Source organism: Tachyglossus aculeatus, chromosome 1 (assembly GCF_015852505.1).
Source record: "Tachyglossus aculeatus isolate mTacAcu1 chromosome 1, mTacAcu1.pri, whole genome shotgun sequence".
Classification (NCBI taxonomy): Eukaryota; Metazoa; Chordata; class Mammalia; order Monotremata; family Tachyglossidae; genus Tachyglossus; species Tachyglossus aculeatus.
This window is the reverse complement of record NC_052066.1, coordinates 21,076,654-21,090,743: the sequence shown is the minus strand read 5'-3', so window position 1 is coordinate 21,090,743 and position 14,090 is coordinate 21,076,654. Positions and strand designations below refer to the sequence as shown.

The window sequence follows — 14,090 nt, the reverse complement described above, 5'->3', positions numbered from 1 at the left end:
CTTCTAGTTTCTGGGAAAGCAGCGTGGCCTAGTGATAAAAGTCCTGTCTTGGGAGTCAGAGGACGTGGGTTCTAATACCAACTCTGCCACTTGTCCGCCGTGTGACCTTGGGAAAGTCATTCAACTTCTCTGTGCCTCAGTTACCTCATTTGTAAAATAGGGATTAAGACTGTGAGCCCCATGTGGGACAACGTGATTACCTTGTATCTACCCCAGTGCTTAAAACAGTACTTGGCACATAGTGTGCTTAACAAATGCCATTATTATTATTATTAGCTCTCCCTTCTACAACACTTCTCCTATTCATTCAATCATACTTATTGAGCACCTACTGTGTGCAGAGCACTGTACTAAGCACTTGGAAAATGAAATTCAGCAACAGAGACAATCCCTACCCTCTCTTCATCATTGCCTTTGCTCAGTAACTTGTAAGCGCTGATTTTCACCACATCCCCACAGCACTTATGAACCTATTCATCCACAATTTATTTTAATGTCTGTTTCCCCCTCTAATCTGTAAATTCCTCATGGGACAGGGAATCATGTCTACCTACTTTATTTTGTTATCCTCTCCCAAATGCTTAGTTCAGAGTCCTGTACACAATAAGGATTAAAATAAATACCATCAATAGATTGCTCTGCAGAGAGTAAGTTCTCAATAAATACTATTTGTTGAATAAATACTATTCACTGATTGATTGATTGACCATTTCTAGCTCTACTAAATCGCAACAACCCAAGCATCATCATCATCATCATCAATCATATTTATTGAGTGCAGAGCACTGTACTAAGTGCTTGGGAAGTACAAGTTGGCAACATATAGAGACAGTCCCTATCCAACAGTGGGCTCACAGTCTAAAAGGGGGAGACAGAGAACAAAACCAAACATACTAACAAAATAAAATAAATAGAATAGATATGTACAAGTAAAATAAATAAATAAATAAATAAATAGAGTAACAAATATGTACAAACATATATACATATATACAGGTGCTGTGGGGAAGGGAAGGAGGTAAGATGGGGGGATGGAGAGGGGGACGAAGGGGAGAGGAAGGAAGGGGCTTAGTCTGGGAAGGCCTCCTGGAGGAGGTGAGCTCTCAGTAGGGCCTTGAAGGGAGGAAGAGAGCTAGCTTGGCAGATGGGCAGAGGGAGGGCATTCCAGGCCCGGGGGATGACGTGTGCCGGGGGTCGATGGCGGGACAGGCGAGAACGAGGTACGGTGAGGAGATTAGCGGCAGAGGAGCGGAGGGTGCGGGGTGGGCTGTAGAAGGAGAGAAGGGAGGTGAGGTAGGAGGGGACGAGGTGATGGACAGCCTTGAAGCCCAGGGTGAGGAGTTTCTGCCTGATGCGCAGATTGACTGGTAGCCACTGGAGATTTTTGACAAGAGACAAGAAGCAGAGAGCTGGTGGAAAAAACATCAGACAGGATATTGATGTCCAGCCTCATGTTGAAAGTGCACCTGCAATGAGAATAGGATGCTTCACATTTGCACTGCACAGTGATTACAGTCATGGTATGTATATACACACAGAGAGAGGGAGAGAGAGAGAGAGAGAGAGAGAGAGAGAGAAAGAGAGAGATCCAGGAACTGCAGTGTTATTAAAGAGGGCTGCAAACAGCAATAAAGAATAGTACACCAACCATGACTATTTGCAACTCAATGTGGACAGGGAAACTGTCTCTTTAATGTTATAGTGTACTCTCCCAAGTGCCCAGTACAGTGCTTTGCACACAGTAAGCACTTAATAAATACAACCAAATGAATGCATTGAAAAGACCTGCCCTGGCATCTCAGGATCTCTGGCCCATCAACATGCACAGTTAGTGGTTTCCTGGGTGAAGCATTGGGAATTTCTCATCGGAAGGAGAGAGCAACTGTCTCCTAAGTTGACCTGGGGCAGCCCTCTCTTCCCGCCGTTACTTACATGGACGAGTTGATCCTGCGTGTCGTACTCCTTGGCGCAGCCTTCCCAGTGGCAGTTGGTCTCATAAATAACTTCCGGCTCCTGTTTACATTCATCTTTATCCAAATCCTCTTTGAGGTCTGTCAGGTGCTCCTGAAGGGTTGGAATAAAAAACTGTCTGTAGGAGGCAATACCTTTTGACCACAACACTCCAATCTTGCCCAAATGACAGGTCAGCATGACGTGGGCAAGATGGGCTCAAATCCCCTTCATCTGCAGAATGCAACTAGTGTGAACAACCAAATGGTATTTGGTCTATGGAAAAGGGGTGGCTGGAAACAGTTGGGCCTAATGGATGGATCCCTGGCTTGGGAGTCAAATGGACCTGGGTTCTAATTCCAACTCCGCCACTGGTTCTATGTGTAACCTTGGACAAGTCACTTAACTTCTCAGTGACTCAGTTACCTCATCCGTAAAATGGGTATTAAGATCGTGAGCCCCATGTGGGACGGGGACTGTGTACAACCAGATTTGCTTGTATCTACCCCAGCACTTAGTGCTTGGTACATAGGAAGTGCTTAACAAATACCAAAATTATTATTATTATTATTATTATGAGGAGTGGGAAGGGTATTGGTAAACAGGCTCTGGGGGCTTGCCAGAATCTCTTTGCACTCGAAGACGCAGTTTTCCAAGAATTTCCATAATTTCTCCTTTAGGGAAAATGGGAGGCACATGAACTGTTTATTCTGGGGCCAAAGTAATCAAATTATTTGCAAAAAGTCAAAAATATGACAGCGTATTCTACATTGTCACTGTGAAGTGCTTTGAAGAGCAGCAGCAAACATCCTCAGTGTTAGTGTTGAAATCACCATAATTCTCCAGAGTTTCTGAAAATAATGTGATTCATTGTAACACATTTTAAATGAACACAGATATTTGGTGATTTCCTTACTTAGGCGAGGGCAGGGAGCAATGACTTGGGATAAAAATGGACAAAACCAGGGACAAAGAGATTAAGAACCTTGCCCAGTGTATCGCAAACTTGGGGAAACCTGAATCTATAGACATTACAAACTGCTCTGGACTTTGGGCTGCTAGAAAAAATGAAAGGGAGCCTGTGACTGCCTGAGACCCTAGAAGGGACCCCACTGACAAATTCCCTTTTAAAAGAGGGGGAAAAAAAGGAGAAAGGAAATTGGATCCTTCAGACAGTGAGGTCAGTATTAGAAATTGCTCCTAGGACGATGGGGAAGACATAATATGGTAACTCTGAGACTACACTGGTCAGTAGTTCCAAAATAAATACATTCTTCACCTTTGGCAGAACTGTTGAAAAAGACTTCACGGAACCATTTAAAATGGCTGAGCTTGGCTCTCATTATCGTTCTTGGGAAAGTGGACTGCCATACGAATCCATGAGAGCAGTGGTTGAGTGGGGGACAACTGAATAGACATCCCTCCTGATAGTCAGGAGCCTAGCATCCCTATGTGGCACATCCAGAGAGTGTGGTGTAGTGGAGAAAGAACAAGATTGCTGCTAGTTTTGGCTCTGTACCAGGCCTGCTCTGTGTATTGGGCAAATCTCTTGAACCTCTTTGGGTTTTTATTTCCTCATTCGTAAAAAGGAGGATCAGATTATCTGTCAATCCCTACCTCACAGGGATGCTGTGATGATAAACTGAGATAAGTGATGATTGAGTGCTTCGGAAAATAAAAAAGCACTATAAAAGCAAGATGGTATTATGAATATTACCACCATTATGAATTTACCTTGTAAATAACATTTGTCTCACAGTCCACTCTATAAAACTGTAAACTGCATTAGCATAGGGAAGTGGTAATCTTGCTGTCAGTCAATCAGCCATATTTATTGAGCGCTTACTGTGTGCAGAGCACTGTCCTAAGTGCCAAGCACTTAGGACAGTGCTCTGCACACAGTAAGCGCTCAATAAATACGATTGATTGATTGCTTGGAAGAGTACAATATAACAAAGTTGGTAGACACAGTCCCTGCCCAAAGTAAGTTTACAGTCTAGAAGAGGAGACAGATGTCACTATAAGTAAATAAATTTTGGAAATGCACATCAAGGCTGTGGGACTGAGGGTGGGATCAAAAAATGGTGAGTTTCCAAGTGCAAATCCAGGTTCTACTGCTGACTCATCCAAGTTATTAGAACAGTGCTCAGCAGTTGCTCAATAAATGCTGTTAACTGATTGATGGGATTTAGTGAGTGCTTACTCATGCTTTGAAAGGCCTTTACTCAGCATTTGGGAGCGAAAAATAAGCAGTATGACCTAGTGGAAAGAGCCCAGGCATGGGAGTCAGATGACCTGAGTTCTAACAGTGGCTCTGCCAAGGTATTCATTATCGCTTACCATCAGGCAAAAACTCCTCACCCTCAGCTTCAAGGCTGTCCATCCCCTCGCCCCCTCCTACCTCACCTCCTTTCTCTCCTTCTCCAGCCCAGCCCACACCCTCTGCTCCTCTGCCACTAATCTCCTCACTGTTAGGCCTCGTTCTCGTTTGTCCCGCCGTCAACCCCCGGCCCACGTCATCCCCCTGGCCTGGAATGCCCTCCCTCCGCACATCCGCCAAGCTCGCTCTCTTCCTCCCTTCAAAGCCCTACTGAGAGCTCACCTCCTCCAGGAGGCCTTCCCAGACTGAGCCCCCTCCTCCCTCTCCCCCTTCTCCCTATCCCCCCTGCCTTACCTCCTTCCCCTCCCCACAGCACCTGTATATATGTATATATGTTTGTACGTATTTATTACTCTATTTATTTTATTTGTACATATTTATTCTATTTATTTTATTTTGTTAATATGTTTTGTTTTGTTCTCTGTCTCCCCCTTCTAGACTGTGAGCCCACTGTTAGGTAGGGACTGTCTCTACATGTTGCCAACTTGTACTTCCCAAGCGCTTAGTACAGTGCTCTGCACACAGTAAGCATTCAATAAATACGATTGAATGAATGAATGAATGAATGTGCCAGGCACTACTCTAAGTGCTGGAGTGGATGCAAGCAAATTGGGTCAAACACAGTAGTAGTAATAGAACTTTTCCTCTCCTCCTCCCCATCCCCCCCACCCTACCTCCTTCCCCTCCCCACTGCACCTGTAGATATGTTTGTACAGATTCATTACTCTATTTTACTTGTACATATTCACTATTCTATTTATTTTGTTAATGATGTGCATCTAGCTTTACTTCTATTTATTCTGATGACTTGACACCTGTCCCCATGTTTTATTCTGTTGTCTGTCTCCCCTTTCTAGACTGTGAGCCTGCTGATGGGTAGGGACCGTCGCTAGATGTTGCCAACTTGTACTTCCCAAGAGCTTAGTACAGTGCTCTGCACACAGTAAGTGCTCAATAAATACGATTGAATGAATGAATGAATTGATTGCCGTGTGACCTTGGGCAAGTCATTTTACTTCTCTGTGCCTCAGTTTCCTCAAATGTAAAATATGGAGGAAATACCGTTTTTCCCTCCTGTTTAGATAGTGAGTCCCAGGCAGGATGAGGACTGTGACTGACCTAATTAACATGTACCTACCCCGCTACTCAGAACAGTGTTTGACGCATAGTAAGCACTTAACAATACCACTAAAAAACAAACAAAAAACAAGAATAATGCTGGAAAGGAAGAATCACTAGGGGAGGGATGGGGGAGTTGCAGGTAGCCCAACTCTTCCTGCAGTGAGGGCAGTTTTGAGCCTCAAATCAATCAATCAATCAATCGTATTTATTGAGCGCTTACTGTGTGCAGAGCACTGTACTAAGCGCTTGGGAAGTACAAGTCGGCAACACATAGAGACAGTCCCTCCCCAACAGCGGGCTCACAGTCTAGAAGGGGGAGAAGCAATGTGGCTCAGTGGAAAGAGCATGGCTTGGGAGTCAGAAGTCATGAGTTCTAATCCCGACTACACTTGTAAGCTATATGACCTTGGGCAAGTCATTTCACTTCTCTGTGCCTCAGTTACCTCATCCTTTTTTTTGATGGCATTTGTTAAGACCTTACTATGTGTAAAGCACTGTTCTAAGCACTGGGGGGATACAAGGTGATCAGGTTGTCCCACGTGGGGCTCACGGTCTTAATCCCCATTTTACAGATGAGGTAACTGAGGCTCTGAGAAGTTAAGTGACTTGCTCAAGGTCACACAGCAGGCAAATGGGGATTAAGACTGTGAGCCCCATGTGGGACAACTTGATAACCTTGTATCTTTCCCAGTACTTACAACTGTGCTTGGCACATAGCGCTTAACAAATACCATCTTTATTATATACAAAGGGTAAAATCAATGGGGAAGCAGAATGGCCTAGAGCAAAGAGCACCAGCCCAGGGGTGAGAGGACCTGGGTTCTAAACCCAGCGCTGCCAATTGCTTGCTGTGTGACTCTGGGCAAGTCACTAAACTTTTCTGGGCCTCGGGTACCTCATCTGTAAAATGGGGTATCCGGGGCCCAGAAAAGTTTACGTATATCTCGAATACCTCATCCGTAAAATGGGGATTAAATCCTACTCCCTCTTAATTAGACTGTGAGCACCATGTGGGACAGGGACTGAGTCCGACCTGATCAGCTTATGTCTTTCCCAGAACTTAGTATGGTGCCTGGCACACAGTGAACACTTAAAAAGTGCCATCCAAAAACAAAAAAATGAGGAGTAGGGGTAGGTGGAAATACTGGGAACAAAAGAGGGAAGGCAGTGTTGAGTTTCTCAAAAAGGAAGGAGGCATCACGATGGGGATTACTTAACATTAATTGATCTAATTCTTTAGTCCATCTTCAAATTCTGCTTGCATCAAAGGAAAAGAATAATGGAGAATAAGGAGCATATGTTCTCATCAAATAAAATCAGGCTGGGTAAACTTGATAGCTCTTTCCATCATGATTACAAGAAACAATGTGGGCGACAGTATATTTTTGTAGCTTAGGAGAACTCGTGATACAAAGACCCACAACATTTTTCTTACAAATTAAATTTAATTTGATTTAAAGATAAGAAGACAGGCACATAGGCAGGACTCTGGCTGAGACCACAACTCCAGAATAATGATGAATGGGTTCAAGAGGTGTTTAGTGAGGGAACCCAGGAGTCAGTAATGGGGCTGTTCTAATTTCACCCCCTCCTGACAAGGGTGTCAACAGATTGCTAATGAAATCTACGCGGCACGCAAAACTGAGAAATGCCAGTCAATTCCAGTTAGAAAAGAAAAATAATCCAGGCAGCTTTCTGGAGGTGGAAATGTGGACATTGAAGTGAGACATAAAGGCTTTTAAGTAGCGAAAGAGCAAGAAATGCCAGCACATCACATATGAAGTGGAGCGATAGACCCTCTTCATCCTTCTCTCTGGGAAGATCCCCTCTGGCATACTCTCCAACTCCATACTATATAACAGGAGATTGAATCAGGAGAGCCCTGAGAGATGGAAAGATCACAGGGTTGGCCTCATTCGGGGAAAAAAGAAAGGAATTAAATATGTCAGGCCCGAATCGGCACCAGCTAAGTGTTGGGAGATAATCCAATACTTGCTTCTTTAGGAATTAACTGGGGACCATGAAACTGCATTTTACTCCTGGGGAAGCTTTAGTCAATCAATCATATTTACTGAGGGCTTACTTTGTGCAGAACACTATACTAAGCGCTTGGGAGAGTAAAATATAATAGAGTTGGTAGACACGTTCTCTGCTGTCAAGGTTACAGTCTAGAGAGGGAGACAGATATTACAAATAAATGAAATGTGGATATGTACATAAGTGCTGGAGACTGAGGAAGGACCTGGGTCAGAAGGACCTGGGTTCTAAGACCAGTTCTGCCACATGTCTGCTGTGTGACCCTAGGCAAGTCATTTCACTTCTCTGTGCCTCAGTTACCTCATCTGTAAATTGGGGATTGAGACTGTGAGCCCATGTGGGACATAAACTGGGTCCAACTGAGTAGCTGGTACCTAACCCAGGGCTTTGTACAGTGCCTGGCACATAGTAAACACTTAACGCATACCATAAAAACAAATAAATAGAGGTGTCTTCAGGGATTAAGCATGATCATGTGGATTGCCCAGCAAAAGCACTACTGCTCCTGGGCCCCTTTCAGCCATAACTGAACCTGAGGATAGAGTTTAGGTGAGAGGCTTTTTTTGGCTCTCTAGTTACCCCTCTTTAGAAATGTGGTGTTGGAGAAGGATTTTGCTAATACTGTGGACTGCCCAAACAACAAACCAATGGATTTTGGAGCAAATTAAACCAAATCTGTCTTTGGAAGGCCAAATGACTTGACTTAGATTAGGATATTTTGGACACGTAATCAGGAGGACTAATTCTCTGGAGACGAGACTAACGCTAGGAAAAGTCCAGGGAAAATGTGGAAGAGGCAGACCAGCCACTAGATGGATAAAGACCATGACTGTAACGGAAGAACCATTAGAAAAGTTGTGGATTACGGCAGAGGACAGGACATTCTGGAGAAAGTATATCCAGGGAGTCACTATGAATGGAAATGACTCGACGGCACTTAATAATAATAATAGTTCCCCCTCAGAACTGAAGCAGTTGAGTTGCTGCTGCAGTGTAGCTGCCTGTTTACTTTTTTTCTCCACATTTGGGGAAGACAGCCAGACCCGGCTCATAGAGGATGGTCACTGTTCTCAAAGAGCTGTCTTAACAGAGGCTAGATTTCAGCTTCAAATCATTTTTAAAATCCACTAGAAAAGGTCTGTTCTCTGGGACAGCCTCTTTGGGGCAGAGCTGGCGGACGTTTAGGCAGCCTGCCCTCCTTGATGAGGTTAAGTCCATTACTCCCACCGATTCCAACATGCCTCAATCAGAGACGGAGAGCAAAGTATTTGACCACCCAGGATCTGATTTCCCCAGAGTTCGCTCGCTCCAAAGGTTCACCCGCCAAGGAGCAAAAGGGAAAAATGGGTTCAAGCTCTCCCACGCTGCAGGTGCGTGGCTTCCCGCTGTTTTTTGATTGGGTGACTGCCAGAGACCAGGAGGCAGAAAAGCCTCCTGGTAGAAGAGGCAACCCAGCTGGTTCCCAAGTCGCGAGCCCTTTGGAATTGATCCAGTTTTTCGGAAGCACTGGGAGAAAATGGCAGCAAATGATGACCTCTTCTTGGTTTATTTTTGTGGAATTTGTTATGCTCTTACGATGTGCCAGATACTCTTCTAAGCACTGGGTAGATATTCATTCATTCAATCATATTTATTGAGCTCTAAGTGCGTGCAGAGTACAACATAATAAACAGATACGTTCCCTGCCCACAACAAGCTTACAGAAACAGCACTGGCTTTGGAGTCAGGGGTCATGGGTTCAAATCCTGGCTCTGCCAATTGTCAGCTGTGTGACTTTGGGCAAGTCACAACTTCTCTGGGCCTCAGTTCCCTCATCTGTAAAATGGGGATGAAGACTGTGAGCCCTCCGTGGGACAACCAGCTATGTGTTGGAAGATAATCCAATACTTGCTTCTTTAAGAATTAACTGGCCACCATGAACAGTGCTTTGCACATAGTAAGTACTGGGGAGGTTACAAGAAGATCAGGTTGTCCCATGGGGGACTCACAGTCTTCATCCCCATTTTACAGACGAGGGAACTGAGATACATGGTAATCAGGTTGGACATAGTCCATGTCCCAAATGGGACTCACAGTCTTCATCCCCATTTTACAGAGGAGTGAACTGAGACCCAGAGAAGTGAAGTGACTTGCCCAAGGTGGACAAGTAGCGGAGCGATGATTAGAACCCAGGTCCTTCTGATTCCCAGGCCCTTGATATCTCCATTAGACCACACTGTTTCTCTGTTACCCAAAAGATCCCTCACAGAGCAAAAACGGTGGAGAGAATCAGGGAGGGGGAAGAATCTCACTCCTTTGAGCTCTTTAAAATGGGACAACTGCTCACCTATATAGGATGGCTCAGAGAACCGTCCTGCTGGGAGGATGGAGGATGGATATAATAGTCAGTCCCAGACTCAACAGGTCCCTGGAAAATCCAGTGACCAGTTATTTGAGAGCGGCCCCAGATAGTTCCTTTCTGAGCCAGGCCATTGAGGTTGCCAGAATTTGATGAGTCGGGATATTTCTTCTCTACCTCACTTTGATTTAGTGGCGGGCTAGGGGGGATCATGGGACAGGCGGGGCCGGGTGGTTCCATTTTTCTAGTTGCGTGCTTCCCGGCTCTCTGATGCCGTGCTCTTAGCATCGAAGCACAGACAGCCTGGCTCTCTGCCCTAATAACGCTGACTACAGCATGTTTATCTTGCCCCGATTTGCTATCTTCATCAATTTCCCCAGCCCCCCAGATGCCTGGCCAGGCAGGCGTCCCCATGCATCATGCTAAAAACTGCTTCTGAACTGGAGCCGGAAGAGGAATTTGTCATCGACTCCTCTGTTCGCCTGACAGGAGCACGGCCTAATATTTCATTTAAACGAAGGGCCCAGAGCCCGCGTGAGAGTTTCGCGGCGTGATAAAGGACGGTCAGACTGGCCCCACCGGCCGTTAAATGGTTGGCAGCTACGGAACCCAGAGCGTGCCGGCCCTTTGAGGCATCCAGCATGCTGCCGCTGCCTTAAAAGGATGGAGGGACAGGCTATGCCTCACGGAGCCGGGAATTCTTTCCGTGAGGGCTGGGGAACTTCCCTGCCTGCTTCTGAGCAGCATGGCTTAGTGGATAGATCACAGGTCTGGGAGTTGCAAGGGTCTGGGCTCTAATCTTGGCTCTGCCACGTGTCTGCTGTGTGACCTTGGACAAATCACTTCACTTCTCCGGGCCTCAGTTTCCTTATCTGTAAAATGGGGATTAAGAGGGTGAGCCCTATGTGGGAAAGGGACTGTGTCCAACGTGCTTAGCTTGTATCTACCCCGGTGCTTAGAACAGTACTCAGCACACAGTAAGAACTTAATCAGACCATAATTATTGTTATCGTTCTTCTCGTGATCGATATCTGCCCCAAGCCTTGTGACCCGCTGCCTGGCAGCCTCACAGAGGTGAGTGTCACTTTTAATGTTGCTGGTATTCCCGGTCTGGCCCTGGCCTACCTCTTCCACCACAATCCAGGAGGCAGAGTTTTCCTCGCTGAGGGGGTGGACGGGGGTCTCTGCTGAGGGGCAACATATCTTTCCCGGAACGGGGGTCCTCGTTGTCACCGGTGGCTGAGAGACCCAGAGCAAACATGCCCAGGAGGACGTGGTCCCAGAGCCACCTGGCACTGCCAAGCACCTATCACCGCGCTGCCCATCCGGGACCGGGCCCGCGGGGTCTGGGCGCGGGGGTTACCTGCATGGGTGGGGATGCTGGCCTCAGACCCTCGGATTCAGTCTTGACCTTGCTGCGCTTGTTAATTACGGGATTGACTGTGCTGCTCACCGCTGCCTCGCTGTTCTGCTTCTTCTGGGGAAATTAGAGGAGAAGCGGTGTCAGGGTGTGGCAAGAAGGCTCGGGCCACCCAACAAGAGACCGTCTGGCTGCAGTAGGCTCTCGCAGCAGGCACAAGAGGGGATGGATGGAGGCTTGGGGATGGAGAGGCAGATAGGCGGGGAGGGGGACAAGTGTTTTGTCTCTTCCCAGGGCCACAGATCACCTTGGGATGGGGGTAGGGGGCAGGGAGGACAGTGATAATGATTATAGTAATAATAATTCTGGTATTTGTATAATTGTGGTATTTGTGAAGCACTTACTTTGTGCCAGGCACTGCACTAAGAGTCCCACATGGGGCTCACCCTCTTAATCCCCTGTGGGATTATGTGCTCGGGTGAATACAAGCAAATCAGGTTAGACACAGTCCCACATGTGGTTCACAGTCTCATTCCCCATTTTACAAATGAGTTAATAATAATAATAATAATAATAATGGCATTTATTAAGCACTTACTATGTGCAAAGCACTGTTCTAAGCACTGGGGAGGTTACAAGGTGATCAGGTTGTCCCATGGGGGGCTCACCGTCTTAACCCCCATTTTACAGATGAGGGAACTGAGGCACAGAGAAGTGAAGTGACTTGCCCAAAGTCACACAGCTGACAATCGGCGGAACTGGGATTTGAACCCATGACCTCTGACTCCAAAGCCTGGGCTCTTTCCACTGAGCCACGCTGCTTCTCCTGACGCTGCTAACTGAGGCACAGAAAATAATAATAATAATAATGGTATTTGTTAAGTGCTCACTATGTGCCAAGCACTGTTCTAAACACTGGGGTGGATAAAGGTAATCAAGTTGGACACAGTCCCTGTCCCACATGGGGTTCACAGTCGCAATCCCCATTTTACAAATGAGGCACAGAGAAGCCAAGTGAATTGACCAAGGTCATACAGCCAACCAGTGGTGGAGCCAGGATTAGAACTCAGGTCCTTCTGACTCCCAGGCTATCTAGTATGCCGCGTGTGGGGGAGTGAGAGATGAAAGTTTAAAGGTGAAAATCCACTTAGTTGCTGGACCGATATGGCACTTTGGCCCTCAACTCTTATTCCAATGCCAGCAGGTGTCCCAGGAGGTCTTCTTGCCTCCGGGATGAGGTGACCCTCTGCCACCGGGAACCTGGATCAATTGGGAAGGAGACATCTTCAGCTTTGTGCTTCTGTGTTCCATAGGTGCTTTCTTCTGTACCTTTTTCTTTTAGGGTATTTGTTAAGTGCTTAAAAGGTGCCAGGCACTCTACTAAGCCCTGGGATAGATACAAGATAATCAGGTTGGACATAGTCCATGTCCCACGTGGGGCTCGGTCTTTATCCCCCTTTTACAGATGAGGTAACTGAGGCCCAGAGAAGTTAAGGTGCTTTCCCAAAGGCACCAAGCAGACAAGCGGTAGAGTCAGGATTCATACTCGGGTCCTTCTGACTCTCACAACCCTGTTCTGTCCACTGCGCTACGCTGCTTCCCTTTGAAGGGATCCTGGAAAAGAGGTCTGCTTGGGCTCTCCCCACAGGACAGCCCAAGTTCAATTGCCAGATGACTGGACAGGGGACAGATCCAAACTGCTTCTGGCCACTCGGGAGACTTCAAGGAGGTCAGTTTTGATGATCTGAGCAAAGGCAGTAGGAATCCAGCCTCATCTCTTATCCTTTCTCCCATGTGGAAGAAACTTACCCTTGCTATGTTCCGAATTTCTAAATGTGGCAACTTTGGCCTGGGGCAGGAGCTCCCAGTTCTACGTTTTAAAAATTGAGCTCGGGCTGATAACTGACAATCATTAAGTTATAGAGGAATGATAATAATAATCAATTATAATACTACTATTACTATTAATTATATTATATATATATAATAATAATAATAATTTTAAGTGCTTTCTATGTGCCAGGCTCAGTCCCTGTCCCACGTGGGGCTTCCAGTCTCAATCCTTATTTTATTCATTCATTCATTCAATCATATTTATTGAGCACTTACTGTGTGCAGGGCACTGTACTAAGCACTTGAAAAGTACAATTCAGCAATACAGACAATCCCTGCCCATACCGGGCTTACAGTCTAGAAGTGGGGATACAGACAACTCAGACAGAAATGATTTGCCCAAGGTCACACAGCAGAAAAGTGGTGGAGCCAGGACTAGAACCCCTGAGGCCACGAGCCTCCATTTCAGCCATCTCCTTCCAAGCATCTCTCCCATTCCTGAAATGTCCCTCAGCCACAAAGGCTCCAGGCTGGTGGTTCCCAGGGCCCCTTGGATGGCTGCTCTGACTTTGAGGAGAGACATAGCCCATCAGTCAAATCTTCAACTTCAGTTGGGACCATTAAAACTCCTTAAGGCCAATGACAAGACTGCCGGTCCATTTTCCCACCTTGCTCCTCCTGGTAGCTAAAACCAATATGTAGCCTGCCTGCACGGGACGCCGTTAGGGACTAAACTTGGCCAAGGAGGAAATATGCAGTCATGCCAATGCAGCCAGAATACTCTTTCCAACAGAACTAGAAGCTGTCAGGGAGTTAGTGCTATTTGAGCTAACCTCATGGAACTCCTTTTGCCTAATCAACTACTTCCCACGTGACGGGACATGATATTTATTTCCTTCTGGATTACACAGGGAGTTTGGATCATGCCAAGATTTCTGCCAGGCACCCTGAATGTAAAAGGATTGGCAGTTACTTAACCAGATCCATCATCATCAATCAATATCATCATCAGTGGTATTTATTGAGTGCTCACAACATGAAGCCCACCGTACTAAATGCTTGGGAGAGTA

General features: G+C 46.2%; 1 protein-coding gene across 2 annotated transcripts in view; it reads right to left on the bottom strand.

The window, feature by feature from the left end:
- GLI2 (GLI family zinc finger 2) overlaps window positions 1-14,090 on the bottom strand; it is a 384,400-nt gene that overhangs the window by 37,370 nt on the left and 332,940 nt on the right. Inside the window, exons 8-9 of one of the 2 annotated variants that reach the window (XM_038746220.1) lie at window positions 11,182-11,304; window positions 1,933-2,064 (exon numbers count right to left, since the gene is read on the bottom strand). In XM_038746220.1, coding sequence (XP_038602148.1) covers window positions 1,933-2,064; window positions 11,182-11,304 — 255 coding nt within the window. The remainder of the gene's footprint in view (window positions 1-1,932; window positions 2,065-11,181; window positions 11,305-14,090) is intronic. The other variant, XM_038746211.1, reaches the window with a different exon arrangement.